At 42.5% G+C, this 15,313-nt stretch overlaps 1 protein-coding gene across 1 annotated transcript; it reads right to left on the reverse strand.

Moving 5' to 3' along the window:
* Nucleotides 1-636: 636 nt before the first annotated feature.
* Nucleotides 637-8,194, reverse strand: BTF3 (basic transcription factor 3). Its single transcript, XM_065861704.2, has 6 exons — nucleotides 8,030-8,194; nucleotides 7,683-7,751; nucleotides 4,729-4,842; nucleotides 4,331-4,532; nucleotides 1,518-1,574; nucleotides 637-999 (listed from the first exon to the last, which is right to left on the reverse strand). The coding sequence occupies exons 1-6, from the start codon at nucleotides 8,174-8,176 to the stop codon at nucleotides 953-955; spliced, it is 636 nt and encodes a 211-aa protein (XP_065717776.1). The 5' UTR covers nucleotides 8,177-8,194; the 3' UTR covers nucleotides 637-952.
* Between the last annotated feature and the right edge of the window lie 7,119 nt (nucleotides 8,195-15,313).

The raw sequence follows: 15,313 nt of genomic DNA on the forward strand, positions 1-15,313 counted from the left end.
CCTCTCCTCTGAAACACACAAAAGCAATAGAAAGAACATATTCCTGAAACATCCAAATATGATTACTGGTTAACAGATCTGGAGCTGCTAAATACAGACTTAATTAAGAGCCATGATCAATTCTATTAAGGCTTTTTCCCATTCCTATACTTCATTCCCTCCCACAACTGACATTTTCAGATAAGTAAAATTAGAATACTGGGAAAATATTATTTGATTAATTAAATACTTACACCCTAGAAATACCTATTAAACACTCCTGAAAATAAAAATTTAACATTACTATGTAGTTCCCCCAAGATGTCAACAGCTTGCCAGAGTTTTTGCCAAGTTCTCTCTCAACCTGCACTTTTTATGTCATGTTACACCACAAATAATTGTTTATAGAATACAGATCTACCTCTTTAATTCAGTAGATTATAAAGAGATTTAGAGCATAAGTAGCTCTGATCTACAAACACTGGGAATTCACCCAGTAAGTCTAAAATGCAACATTATGCACAGAAAAAAAAATTTAAAACCAGTTTTCTAACACAGAAAAAGGAAGATGCTCTGCAGAAAAGCATGACCTTCTATCATTGTCTAATATTTATGTTTAATACTTATGGTCTTCTGGCAAGAAGCCACACCAGAAACTTTATTTTATATTTTTATTGTATGCCAAAGTTCATTAAAGATAGAGTTTTGCTTGTATACAAGTTACTCAAAAATTGTGTCTAGGCAGAAATTCATTAGCAATCTGACTTATTTTAAAGCACACATTTGTTCAATTAGGCCACAAAAATAATATTGTGTACAAGCAGTAGTTAAAGAGCTGCAGGTTCAAGGAGTTTCCAAATATTACAGATCTTGAGATCTCATCAGAAAATAAGATAAAAGCAGTCACAATATAAAGTAGCAGCTCCATATAGCTTTTTCAAGTTTTAACTTTATTCAGAAAGTGACACTTAGTTCAGTTTGCCTCATTCTTTGAAGCTTCATCGAAGTTTTCAACCAGATCTAGAAAAAGAAGAATATTGAAATTAAAGTTCAACAAACATTCTGGCTTTTTTTTTCCCCCAAAGTTGTACTTCATATCAAGTGCTACAACATAAAGATTTCAGCTTCTAAAATACAGACCAAGTAACTTTTTAGAGCTTCACAGTTCATTCTTCTTGTTAAATCAAGTAAGTTTTAGATAGTTCATTATAAAGCACAATTCTAAAAGCATTTAACTTCACTACAGCACAACTGGGCAAAATTATACTGAAAAGGTAGTTTATTCCCACCCTTCTTATTGAATATTAAATAATTATCTTAGCCATAGCTATTACTTCTACACAGGAAAAAAATGCTCGCTCAAATGAACAGTCCATCTCAGTCTCTCACAGTGTCTCAACACCATGAAATAACCTGCCCACAGAAACTCTGTGACAGCAAGGGACTAGTCAATACTCTTATCACCCTTGGCCCAATCATATGCTACAGGTTATCTATGAGGAAAATTCACTTTTACTCCATTGCATGTTTGTTCTTACCTGGAACTTCATCATCATCATCTTCACCAGTAGCAAGTGGTGCTTTTCCATCCACAGCTGCAAGAGCAAGTAGTTCAAGAGCATCAGTCAAGCTCACCATAGGTATCTTGACTAGTTGTTTTGCTTTGTGTTTTTTTGAAAATATTATTAAAGAGTCTGAGCTAAACTGCAATGCTTTATCCAGTTTCCCTGTTGAACAAAAATCTTCAACTAACTTTTGTTGCTGCTAACACTCAAACAGCCCAGTGGGGAAATGTGAAGATGAGATGTTTACTGGTCACTGCCTACAGTTCACTGGTCACTACCTTGTACCTAAGTATACTGAGTGCCTTGCAACAAGTCTTAAGGAAAAGAAAGGATCTTATGATCTTAGGCCTGCAGCTTCACAATTACACACACGACCAGAGGTGCTTAAAAATATGATTGTTCCCTGGCAAAGTCAGAGGAATATGAAACTGGATGCACAATTTTATACTTAGGTGATTTAGGTAACTACATGTTCTGGTCCATATATCTGCTGACTGAGTAGTTTCCTAACCATTCCTATTGTATTTCCAGAGCTAGTGAGACTTAACCATGTCCGCTGTGGCAGACCAATGAGCACCTCCAAAACTGCAGCAGTATAATGCTAAGAATAGCTATCTCAGGTCCCTGGGTGCCTGTGCCACTACTTTTACTGCTATTCTTAGCTGTACTACAAGGGTAAGCTGTCTCATACTCTGTATAACCTCAGTTTTATCCTAATTAATCCTCCTCAGTTTTCAAGAAAAGCATGAGGACAGACGGGTTTCTACTTGACCGGTACCCTGATGAATGCATGAACTTTGGTCAGTAAGGGCTTGGGACAAAGTCACTTCTAACTCTACTTTGTTTTTTAACAGCAGAAAGCAGTTACAACTGAAGAACATCTCAGTGTCAAATGCAACATTTCAAAAGCAAACCATGTTATTTCCTCCTAAATTATATGCATTCTCTCTCATCCCCAAGACCAGACTAAGTTTACTTCAGCACCTGTAAATACAATAATGACAGACCATTTACTTTTTGATGTCAGCCTTCCAAATCTAGCAAGACAATGCTGAATGGAAAGTTTAGTGTAACTACTCTGGCATCCACCTAAAGTGGAAAGGAATAGCCATCTGCTAGGTCATACAAAGCAAGCACTTTAAAACAATCATCCCTAATATTAAAACTGTACAATTGAGCTTATCCAGAAAACACTCACTTTGTTATGAGAAGAGAGATCTTAGGGAATCATTTTAAATCCTTGAAGCTGCTTTTTCTTTCAAGACCTACTGCTACAATGGAGCCACACTGGTAGCTTTAGGAAGATTGAGCTCCATGGAGAAAGAAGCAGTTTACTCCACCTCCTGAAGACTACTTCTAGCAGGACTTTTTCAGTGGGCAGTTGACAGGAGGGAAGTATCATCAACTTGAGGAATGGAAATACAGCGTGTCTTGTTGGCAGCAAGTACAAGAAGAAAAAAATGTAAGAATGAAGCTAAGAACTACCACAAACTGGACACAATGATACACTACGTGCTCAGGATATTCCATACCTCAGAAGGAATGGACTTGAAAGAGAGTCCAGTGTAGGGCAACAAAGATGATAAAGGGAGTGGAGCATCTCCCTTATGAGGAAAGCCTGAGGGGGCTGGGTCTCTTTGGTTTGGAGGAGGCTGAGGGGTGACCTCATTAATGTTTACAGATATATAAAAGCTGAATGTCACAAGGATGGAGCCAGGCTCTTCTCTGTGACAACCAACGATAAGACAAGGGACAATGGGTACAAACTGGAACACAAGAGGTTCCACTTAAATTTGAGAAGAAACTACTTCTCGGTGAGGGTGACAGAACACTGGAACAGGCTGTCCAGGGAGGTTGTGGAGTCTCCTACTCTGGAGCCATTCAAGACCTGCCTGGATGCCTTCCTGTGTAACCTCATCTAGGTGCTCCTGCTTCGGCAGGAGGATTGGACTAGATGATCTTTCAAGGTCCCTTCCAATCCCTAACATTCTGTGATTCAGATATTTCATAAAATTAGGAAGACAGTACATGCACGACACAAGGAGTTTTCCCAGCATCAACAAGCCTGTGTTTCACTCCAAATTCTCACCCTTTAGCAGCAGCAGTTTTTCCAAACACTACACACTTTGGTCCCTTCTCCACTTTTCCCACACAGTTTTGGGAAGAACATATGGCCACGTTCTTTTACTAATTTAAAGATGGAATTAGAATTTGGTTTATCTAACAATGTTCCTGATAGTCCTGTTCTCTACACTCTTCTACACACAGAGAACTGTTAACATACTCCCTTACAAATACTTCGTAATTTACTCCTAGCTATCAAAAAGTCCATGGAATAAACACCTTCATCACACCTGTGAGGCAGCAAAGCAGTTGCAAGATGTCTGAAGTAACTCTCTCCATTACTTGTGTTTCCATTCAAAGTGTCAAAACAGATAAACTCAGAGTATGTATTTTCTTAAAACCTAACTCTTATACCTAGTGTTAATGAATGAGGTATGTCAAAATATGGTAGCCACACCAAGAAGTAAACTACCATGAAATCAAGCCTGGCTATAGCTTTCCAGTGCTAGACTGGCTGCAAGATATGCTGACAGGTGCCCCTGCTCTATTTGGTTTTACTCTTTGTTGGATTTGAGCTATAAATAACATCCGAGAGTCCCATTTCTTTATAGGCATTTTATAATATGCTTGTAGACAGCGAGAGAGCAATGAATTTCACCGCTGCTACACAAATAAGCCACATGTCAGCTGCCAGCATGAAATGCATTCAAGTTTCAACTTACGTTGCTTGGGTAGGGCTTCTGCCAATCTCCTCAGGCTGGTCAGACTGTCAGCTCCAAGCTGGTTTAAGATGCTAGGAAGCATTTCTGTCAGCTGCTTTGTCTCAGCGTGGCCGGTGATAGTGAAAGTGTTAGCAGCCAGAGATGCCTGAACTTTGGGGTTATTGAAGTGAATGACTGTTCCTTGGTTGGTAAACATGTTTACCTGCAAGAAAAAAAATCCAGTATTTGAACCAGTATAACAAGATTTTTCAATTTAACAGGAAAATGCAGCTCCTAAACCTCAACAAAGACCTACTGATAATTTACAGACAAGTTTAATAAGTTACGTACCAGGAAACTGATTCTGATACATTTTATATTTCTACATAAAAAAGTATTTTCTCCTTTTAAGCAATTACCTCTTCAATTCCAGAAATATTGTTGACTCCCAGTTTCTTCAAAGAAAACTGAAGTTTCTTGTCATCTGCTGTAGCTGTTCTGTGGACAACCTTCTTCTTTCTGCGGGCAGTACCCTTTCCAAAAACAAAACAAAAAAGCTACAAATTAATACTTAAGTTGTTCTTCACAAACTCTAATCCTCAGAGCCGTATAACTACTCTGCAGCCATCTACATATTAACTTAACATACAAAGTCTTGCTTCTTTGCTACAGCGCACACCACCCCACCCCTGCAACTGCACTGCAGCAGTCCTTCCCTTGCTATAAACCAAGCTTTGCAGAAAAGCGTGAGGTTTTAGGAAGCAATGCAGCAGGGAATGTTTATTCCACAATTCTCATAGGGATTCTGCAGCATCTTAGAAAATAAAAACCGCAAGCTTAACCTTATCTGTTATCATAACCATAAAACTGAAGAATGAGCACAGTTTTAGATAATTTCTGAAGTTTATGGATTTTTCCTTAGATCACCTTTCTTAAATTGTAGCGAAATTTTTATAGTAGTCAGAGGCCATAAGTTATGCATGCATCATTAACAAATGAACGTGAGAAAACTCAAAATACTCAACTTTTATTCCAAACAGACATCTCCCATCTGACTGAATTACACATGCACATTTGGGGAAAATAAGTGTCTTTCAAATATGTTATAAGCAGGTTTTTAAAAAATATTTCTACATAGTATTCCAGACTACCCTTGTTTAGAAAGCAAAACAAGCAAAGGTTAAGGTCCCCTACAGACAAAGAGCTCTACATTTTTCCAGGGAAATAACTGTCCCATATTAGAATATATCTACACCTATGAAAAAGCAGAAAGTGTCATTCTATATTTCCTTCACAATCAGAATGCTTCAGTAATATCAGACATAAAACATCCAGGAACAGGTGAAACTAAGCTCCTTTCAGACACACTATAACTATTAATCTAAGTCCTACTCCAGTTGCTCATCTGCCACATGCTAGCAATAAGAGAATGTGCTGCTGCACAGTTGTATAAATGGCTGCAATACCTTTTGAGGTAACTGGCAGAAGTTAGAAAACCAACTGGACACTAACAGCTCTAACATAATCCAGTTACAAGCAATGAGGAATGTTAATGACTAATTCACATGAAACTAATGCTTGGAAGACTACAGCTCAGAAGTTTAGTAGTTTGTTTAGAAAGCTTGATATCTTTTCCCTGCTACTGTCAGGTTTGCACACACAGTAATGTGAAAATTACTAACCTAATAGAAACAGCTTTATTTTAGTCCCTTAACTACCCAGGAATAGAGCTACATAAGACATACATTAAGTCTTTCTGGACAAAAAACTGCTCAGTTAATTTCAAAAAATGAAGTATTGAATCAAAAGCTATGTAAGGAACATGTACCTCCTTTTTATCCGTATTGAACATAGATATCAAACCTCAAACAATCTAATTTAAATGAAGAGCTGCTGCTTTCACCTCTGCAGATTTCAGCTTCTAAAGATTGAAGGTTTTTACTAAGCAAATTCTACCCTAATCATGCTTAAACATGCTGTTCACACCCTCCTACCTCTATATTAAAGGGGAGTGGGTACAGCAGGCCAACAATGGAATACTTCAGACTCATCTGCCACTCCTCTAGATAGGTTTGGAAGAAGAGCCATGACATATAGCTGTAGCAATATTCTACACAAAAATCTCAAATTTCACATAACAAAGTACTACAATAGCCCTCGACTTAAACATAGTATTTAGCTTATTTGTAAGATCTGCAGCCTTGCAACATCATTTAAACCTTCCAACAGAGGACACGTGCAACTTTTTTCACAAGAAGTGACTCTCCCCTCTTTCCTTCCTCCACACCCATCTCAACTTACAAGGTGACAACACCACGAAGAATCACAGTAATAATTTCCACTTGTAAAACAAATTTTAAAAGACAAGTTCACACATTCAAAGTATTTCACAGGCCAATTTTAAAACTGAACGACAGTATCATGAGCATATTCTAAGCTTTGTTTTATGTCTCTAAAAAGCCCATATTGACAAGAGAGCTGTCAGAGCTGTAGTCTGAATGTATGTTCTTACGTGACAAACATTAAAAGCCTCCATAGTCAATACACACACGCTAATAACACAAAGACTATCATCAATATAATATAGCAATTCTCTGCTTAAATAGTAACCCATACAAAAAAAATACACAAAATCACTAAGTCAATTAATTACTATGTTAACCCTGACTTAAGGCTGTCTAAATCTCCAGCTAAAGGCAAAAAATGATTCAACACAGAAATGAAAGCTTCTGGGAACTCTGTCAGGAAGAGTTTTGTTGAACAGTTTGTATTCTAGAATATCGTGTATATTTCCTCAGGCATGCAAAATAACTAATTCTTGCCTTAAAATCAACACTGTAATTAAAATGTTTATCAGCATATGACTATACTCAACGTACTTTCTAAATTTTCACTAATCACACAACTACATATGTTCAGATGCCATAATAAAATATAAGAGCCTTCCAAGCATGCTACTCTACAAGCGTATGAAAAGTACAGATTTTCCAGCTTTATCCTAAAAGGCAAAAAGCCAGCCATAGACACCTTAAAGATTTGTGATAAGAGTCTGTAATGTAACCACCTACAATCTGCTATGAAAACTACACGCGAGCTCAGTTGCTGGAAGGTTTACTCATGCCAATCCTACGTGCCTTATAAGACAGTTCATACAAGAACACAGGCTGCAAGACTACTGTAATACGTAACCAAAAACCCGAACAGAAAAGGCTGGAGGGTGAACCACTACACATGGCTTCTACCGGGCTGACTCTAGAGGTCCCTGCAGCAGCTCAGCTTCCACAACGTGGGACTGCTCCCCGCTCCGGTCTGCGGGGCCGCTGGTGCTCGGCCTGGTGTGCCGGCAGGGACACGCTGGGGATGCGGTTCCTACCTTGCCCCCGATGCGAACTTGGGCCTGCAGCTTGGCGAGCTTCTCCTGGTTCATTATCGTTTCTTTCATCTGCGGAAGCAATAAGAGCGCCCGTGGAAGGCGGATCAGGCAGCGGCTGGCCCGGCAGCAGGAAGAGGGGCCAGGCGGATCCACAGCGAACCCTCATCCCATCCCGGTCCCCATCAGAAACATCCCCAGCCCGGCACCGGGCCGGACGGGGCTCTGCTCCAGGGCAGCGGCGCTGAGGTGCGGCTCAGGCCCAGCCCGCCACCGCCTCTCCTGCCCCCACCCGCTGACCCGCAATCCCCAGCCGCAAAACCACCTTCCTCCCACCGTCCCGCTCGTACCTTCTCGGCGCTGTGGCGGCGGTGCCGGAGCGGGGGAAAGGCCGGGGGAAAGGCCGGGACCGCAGGCGGGGCGCTGCACCAGGCGGAGCACGCGGGCGACAACGAGATGGCGGCCGGAAGAAAGGGCCCGCGCGCCCCGCGGCGCATGCGCGGCCGCGCGGGCCGGCAGGGGGCGCCCCTTCTGCGGCGGCGGGGCGGGGCCTCACGCGCAGAGGGGCGGGGCCGCCGCGCCGGTTGGTGTTGGCGGCGGGGGCCGGGCCGGGCCTGCCTGCGGCTGCACCGGGCCGGGGCTGGGGAGGTGCTCGGGGCTGTGCCAGGCCGTGCCCTGTTAGGGTCCGCTCTGCGCCGCCGAGGCGCTGCCTGTCACGAGCCAATTCGTCCGCGACCTGGCATTACCTATTTAGTTTTCTTCTTCCCAGGGAGCGCGTTACTCGTGCAACCCAAACCTCTTCCCCACGCCCGTGGTTTTCCCGTTCTGAGAACGAATGACACATCTTCAAGGCCCTAAGTCAAGCAGTTGCTGCTGCATTTGAGTGTTTGTAAATCCTGTTCCTCAGGGCAGGGGTCATTCACAGCCCACCGTTTTGGTCCTCCGCAGGTTAGCGGAGTGTTTTGTTTTGCCCTCACTGAGGAATTCGGTGACTCTAGTCTCAACGTTTGTCGGGAACTTGTTAGTCCATCTCCAATGAATGTTAAAGCTAAGCAGTGTTTGCAGAGTTTGGGCCAGTGTTGCAAAGCAGGGTGGAGGAGGAGATTTATGGGGAAAGAAGCCTCATGTTCCCGTCAATGCTACATAAACATGCTGGCTGAGGGACGCAAGGGAAGAGGAGCTGTGTTGTGCCATGGTCCTGCCCCCACCGTCACCACACCTGAACCCAATGGGCCTCCTGGCATAAGTACAAATAGTACTGGCCTTGTTATCTCATCCTGTATTTTAGTGCCTTTTAAACCAGTTCTTCTCTGGAATATCCGCAATAAACTGTTCCCTTTGTTCTTGTTTCTGTAAGACTATGTTAATAATTAATTTATTATTCTTTCTTGACTAAGCTTAAGGTTCCCATGTTAGGCAAGGCTTTTGCAAGGTATTCCTTTCCATGTGTGTGTAAATGTTATTGGCTCTTATGATACCTCTCCACTACACTGGAGTTGAAAGTCATTATGTACGGAAGATTTTGATCACTTGAAACTGGGACTTTTGTAATGATTGGGAATAAATGATAAACCTGAAACTACTCAACTGGTGATGATAGAAGGTCTCAGGGATGTGATGATTCAAAAGGTGCTGCTGAAGAACAGCTAACAAATTAACATCACAGCCAAAAATTAGAGGATGATCAAACATATATAAAGGATGGTGGCGGGACCTGCAGAAATTTGGTCCAGTATATCTGTAAAATTGGAACAATGAATCAGTTTGCTCAGAAAAGAGTGAGGTGGGAAGAAGCCCATGTTACCGTGTCTAAACTAGCAAACGCATATCAAACTCAGAAGGAACAAAATGGATTTGGAGGAAGAGGGAATCTGGGGAGGACAGAGTTTGTTCTGAACTAAAAAGGAAGCTTATAAATTTATTGCAAGATGAAATTGGCAGTGTACCTACAGCAAAAGAGAATAGAGCCAAGGTGAAAACAAACAAAACAAACCAACCAAACTGAATCACTGCAGACTATTGAAGGTAAAAACAATAAATACTTCAGCTTCACATTTATTGTAGTCTACCATCAATATATAAGAAAGATTTCAGAATTGCTAGTACAACTGATAATTACAAACATTCAAAATATTTTAATAGGATGAAATACTGAAGTGAAAATGAGTCACAGAAAGTTTATTCCAAGACAGAAGCTGTAGGAAGTGCATCCCAGGTGTCAGCCTAGGATTAACTAGGCTGGAGGTATGATCTCATATTTCCTCAAGTGAGATTTCAGAGACAAATAATGCTGAAAACTATATCACTGAGTGGTATCAGGAATCAACTGAAGCAGTTCAAGAGCTGCAGTTTAAGGGACTCTCTAAGGTTTGGTTACATTTCCTGGATCAAACAGCAAACCTTCAAAAAACACATTCTACACCAGAGAAAAAGTATTTTAGAATGCTAAAATAGTATTGGCTTGCTTTTTCAGTCCTTTTTGTGTATTTGTATAATGGGAAACATAAACCTAAGCCTGGATTTAGTTGTAGATGGAGAACTTATGTTGAGAAATGAAATAGTGCCAAAGCGTATTGCACTGAAATGGAGCCTGAGCTCAGTAAGCATCTTTTCAGTTCTGAAAAAGGGTTACAGTTAGGATCTCAAAATCATGAAAGAATACACATTGCTAAAGCAAAGTTCATTAGCTGCTCAGAAGCATCGTAGGGGTGGAAAAAGACCGCTAAACTGTTTACTTGGGAAAATTGTCTCCTAAATTATGTTTAAATGAAGAAGAACTTGCTGTCCAAATTCCAGTCGAAAAGCTCTCCTGAAAAAACGGCCAGTGCTGTGTAACTTGTAATAGAGTATATGTAGAATATAAGTTACTAGGTTATTCAGGAAACAAATCACAGGTCATAAAAATAAGTGGTCAGTCTAAAGTGAGGTAATATTTGTCCTGATTGTCAGTGACCACAAAGAACACATGTGTTTTCAGGCAGTGAAGGAAACCTCTCTGATACTCAAAATATCATTAGGAAGCATTTTTTCAAAAGAGTGCTGTATTCAGCAGTCAAGAAAGCAGAAGTGTATGGCACATCAGCAGGGCACCACAGGAAATAATGATGTTATCATTCCTAATGTAGCTGCTGTGTGACATAGGAGGAAAGCACTAAGTTATTTGGAATAATATGCTTATATGTTAGTGATTTAATAGAGGAAAGTAGTGACATTATGGGATACAGGAGCAAACGTGTTGTGATAGACACGAATGGAAAATAAACTATCTCCAAAAGTCCAGACACAAGACTCACTGAAGAATTGTTAACTTTTTAAGAGATACTAAATATATAAGCATTGAATGGGAGCCCAGGAACATTGAACCTAAGTGCAGTCTTGTTTTTATCTCATATATTACAGTGTTGTACCACATACCAGTGAGTTGTATGGAGTAATCCATAATAGACTTCCGTGTCAGGGAAGAGAGAGTGCTCATCAGCAAACAGGGTCCTTTCCTTACGATGCCTGAAACTCTTACACTCAGCAACGCAAAATACCTGGGCTTGAAGCCACATCACAGCCTCTCATGAGCTGTGGGATGCCTCTCTCTGTTTATAACATCCCGCAGAGGCTGTCTAGAGAGTAGCTGGAGTTGTGCTACATGAAGAATCTCCTGCCTTCACTGAACATGGTTCAAACGGGCTTTGCCGAATACTTGGGAGTTCATGTTAATTGGACTGGTAAAGCCTCGCCTAGAAAGGCTCTTGTGCTAGTCTTATTTAGCAATGAAGATCTTGCTAGAGAATAGCTGAAAGTCAGAAGTCACCATATTTGTCACTGGCTGTGTGTGGAAAAGATGGTACCTTAAATTAAAGCACAAACGTAGGAGACTCAACCAAACAGATTATTCCTGTAGACATCCTACACACAGAATCCTGTAGACATCCTATACACAGAAGAGAAATTTCTCATTTAAGCTAAAATCACAGAAATCTTTGGACCCCTGCTAAGACAATCAGTTAAAAGGCAGGAATGCTGTTAAGTCACGATCCAAAATCAGCATAGTCCCACCCAAGGATGAGACATTCAGCCCAGGATGAATCAGGACTAAATTTGCCCCTCTTTAGGTGTGTAGCTGTCAAAATACCACCTTGGACTAATGTCTTGACAACTGTGAAGGTGTGATTTATTCTGGATTTTGCCTTTGGCTTTCTGGGCCTCCTGATCCCACTAGGTGCTCGGCAGGAGGTAAGAGGTAAGCACAGGTGGCCAGAGGTGGGGAGGCAGAACAGGGCAAGGGCCTTCCTCCTTCTGCAGCAGGTAGCTGTTATTTCTGCTCAAGCGCTGGCAGGAATGCACCACACGCTAAATTTTTGATGGAAAAAACAATCTTCTCTGTCTTTGATCACAGTACAGCTTATTGCCAAGGGTTTCTAAGTGAATGAAGAGCGTACCTGCCAATATTCACTGCACTTACGAATGGGTTCATACTTCCTCGGGGCTTACTTGCATCACTACAGAATTAAATGGAAAATATCTCAAATATCTGAGACATGAGTTATGGCATCTCCCCCTCATTTGCCAGAGCTTGTCTACAATGAAAAATTCGGTGCTTATGTGGAGAATGTTAGAAAGGTTTTCAATAGTCAGCGTAGTCGTGAAATCAATTGTAACCTAAACAAACATGATTTGTTTATATGACAAGTAACCTGCTACATCAGCTTTGATGGCCAGTGCTACATTTTGAAAATAGATATCCCTCCACTAGCATTGGGAATAGACACCAACATAAAAAAGTAGAAATAATAAGTTGAAAAGAAAACCATAAAAGCAAATTTAGGCACTTCGGACTGTTCTGGAACATTATTGCAGTAGTCAGCCTGAGCTGAACATGAAAAGGTGAAGAGAATGGCAAAGATTGTCACGGGTACAGAATTACTTCCATGCTAATCCAGTGATTCTGAAGCGAACACCTCAGCCTGAAAAAGAGCTGACCAATGAAAAAAAAGTATGATAAAATCTACAGAGCCAGGAGCGGCAGGGAGAGGGTGGTTAGCAACAGTTGTTGTTTGCCTCTTCTAGTACAAAAATGAGAGTGCATCGGATTAAATGAGCAGGTGACCGGCTTAAAGTAAACAAAAAGAGGCACTTCACACTACACATGGTTAGAGCTGCAGAGCATTTCACCACAGAACATGTTCACTGGTGTAAACGTACATGATTTCAAAAGGTGACTTGGCAAATTCACACAATAAATTACATAACAGGCTATTAAATTCAGATGTTATCACTGGCTTAAAACAAAACACAAAACAAAACAAAACCTAGATTTCTTTCAGCTAGGAAATTTACACACTTGTTCTGTTCCTGCATTCTTCCTTAAACATCTGGTATTGGCAGATGTTGAAGTTAGCTTATAACGCTCTGTGGGTCTTGGTCTAACCTGGTATAAACTCTCCTCGTGTTGTGTTAGATGAGAAATGCAGGAGGGTCCTGAGAACACTTAATTGCATTTTACAGTAATTAAAGCCCGAACAGTGCCTTAAAATAAGTTAATTTCACCTGTCACGGCAAATGTATTTGCCCTTCAAGAATTATAGAATGAAGGGGGGAAAGAAAACAAACAAATAAACAAAACAAAACTAAACAACACCACCAAACAACAACAACACACAAAAACCAAACCAAAACAACAACAACAAAAACAAACCAACAACAAACCAAATAAGAAAAAAACTAAGTTCAAGGGTGAGAGGGGGTGGAAAGGTCATTTCCAAGAGTGAGGAACTCTATTTCAGCAGTAGACATGGCAGGAAATGGCAGGAAACCTCGAATTTTCCTTCAGCCTCCTTCAGCTTTTCAGGTGACTGCTGCAACCCCTCACCAGTGAGCTGCCTTTTGGCCTGGTCACACAGACCCTGTTTATAATCCCAACCTCTTCAGGAGGTTAAGACAAATGTTATCTTATCCCAAAACTAAACAGCAAGGAAACAGGGGGATAAACTCACAAAAAAGTGCATCTAAAATGGTGGTCACAGTGATACTGGACGATGCACGCGACAGCTACCTGTGCAGGGGACACCACCATCCAGTTTCATGGACATTGGTGAAGGATTTTTTCCTTCCATGACACAAGCAGCTCATAACCCAGTCCAATCTTTGGCCAAATGAACTACATTGACAGAAAACGTAAAGTATTTGTAAAATGGTTTTATTTCAATTAACAGAAAGTCTGTTCTGCAGGTAAAACTCAAGTCTGGGTGTGCGACAAAATAAGTGCAGCCTTTGGTGATGGAGTCTTGCAAGGTGCAGGAAGTCCAGGGCAGGCTCTTCAGCTCCAGCATGTGTAGGTGGTGGCCAGGATCTGTGGCACTTTCCACAGGCTGCATCTATTCAAACACTCAAAAGATCACCCAGGCAACTGACCTGTGTGGAGCTGGAGAAGGCTCTGGAATCCTTCTGCATGGTCAAGGTCAGCCCTGGAAAACCCAGAGCACCTCAGCCAGTGTGCCAGTGTGGCTGCAGGAAAGTGCCTTAAGCTGCGCCTGCAGTGCTCTTTGACTTTGAATTCAGGGGCAGGGAAGGTCTTTAGGCTCATCTATCAGGGTGCACTGCTCAGTCATAGACCTCCCAGCTGTCAGAAGGATGTGTGGTCTGGGGCACTGTGGGTCTCCCAAGGGACACTGTCCCCCAGAACCCATCAAAGGGAGATGGTGGTGGATCCACCCAGTCTGGCTTCTGCCCAGTGTCCCTGAAGCCACCATCCGAGCCAGGATGCCCTGGCTTTCTGGGGCTTTCCTGTCAGCTCCAGCTGCAGAAAGCTGCCGAAATACCCAGTCCTTCTCAGGTTTGGATCTGAGGCTGCGGCTTGGGGAGAAGCTCCTGTCCACTGTCGAGCTGTGGACACCAAGATCTGAGCCTTGTTGCTGTGAGTACCATGGACTTAGGTGATGAGCAGGAGTCACCAGGACTGCTTGTATGCTTTGATCAGTACATGCACTGCATTGATAAAGTGTGCGGTGTTCTATATATGCATGCAGGAATTTTATGTGTAACATATTATTATAATTAATATTAATAACCCTAAGCAATAAACAAATAAACCCCACCTGCATAGCTGTATTTCACATCTCATTTCTGTCCTCCTCTTGTTTTAGATACGCGTTATGTTACATCATTCGCAACCAACAGGAAACCATGGAAGGCAGCCCCTGAGGTCCTGGGCCCGTGGTGGCCGTTTCACGGGTGGGTGTGTGGCAAATGAGGACGGCAGCCGCGCTCCCGCGAGGAAGACTGCAGGGCGGCAGAGCCCCGGGGCGGCGGTGGGAAAGTGGTCAGGGAAGTCCCAGCCTTCCCATGGATGGGAGTTTCTCAGGTCTCCTCAAAACGCTGCTTTTCCTTAGCGTCTCGAAGTCCCGTCCGGGAGTGTGGGGGGTGCGGGATGGGCTTCCTTCGCGATGTGCTGCTTTGGGCGAGGGGCCCCGCCGGGCTCTCTGCCTCTGCACACAGCCATGCCGGAGCCGGCCGGACCGTCCCCGCGGTGGGTGGTGTCCTCAGTGCTGCCGGTAGGTGGCATCGCCCGCCCGCGCTGAGCAGCGCCGGAAGCGCAGCGGGACCGGCCCCGGGAGAGTGCCGGGGCAAGACCCGCGGCCCCG

Source organism: Patagioenas fasciata, chromosome Z (assembly GCF_037038585.1).
Source record: "Patagioenas fasciata isolate bPatFas1 chromosome Z, bPatFas1.hap1, whole genome shotgun sequence".
In the NCBI taxonomy this organism is placed as follows: domain Eukaryota; kingdom Metazoa; phylum Chordata; class Aves; order Columbiformes; family Columbidae; genus Patagioenas; species Patagioenas fasciata.

Bases quoted from the DNA above. Each gene is read 5' to 3' on its own strand.
- BTF3 (XM_065861704.2), bottom strand. From the start codon at position 8,176: ATGCGCCGCGGGGCGCGCGGGCCCTTTCTTCCGGCCGCCATCTCGTTG. The intron at 4,533-4,728 runs GTAATTGCTTAA...TTTTTCTTGCAG, and splicing joins ATATTTCTGGAATTGAAGAG to GTAAACATGTTTACCAACCA. The intron at 1,000-1,517 runs GTAAGAACAAAC...TTCTTTTTCTAG, and splicing joins TGATGATGATGAAGTTCCAG to ATCTGGTTGAAAACTTCGAT.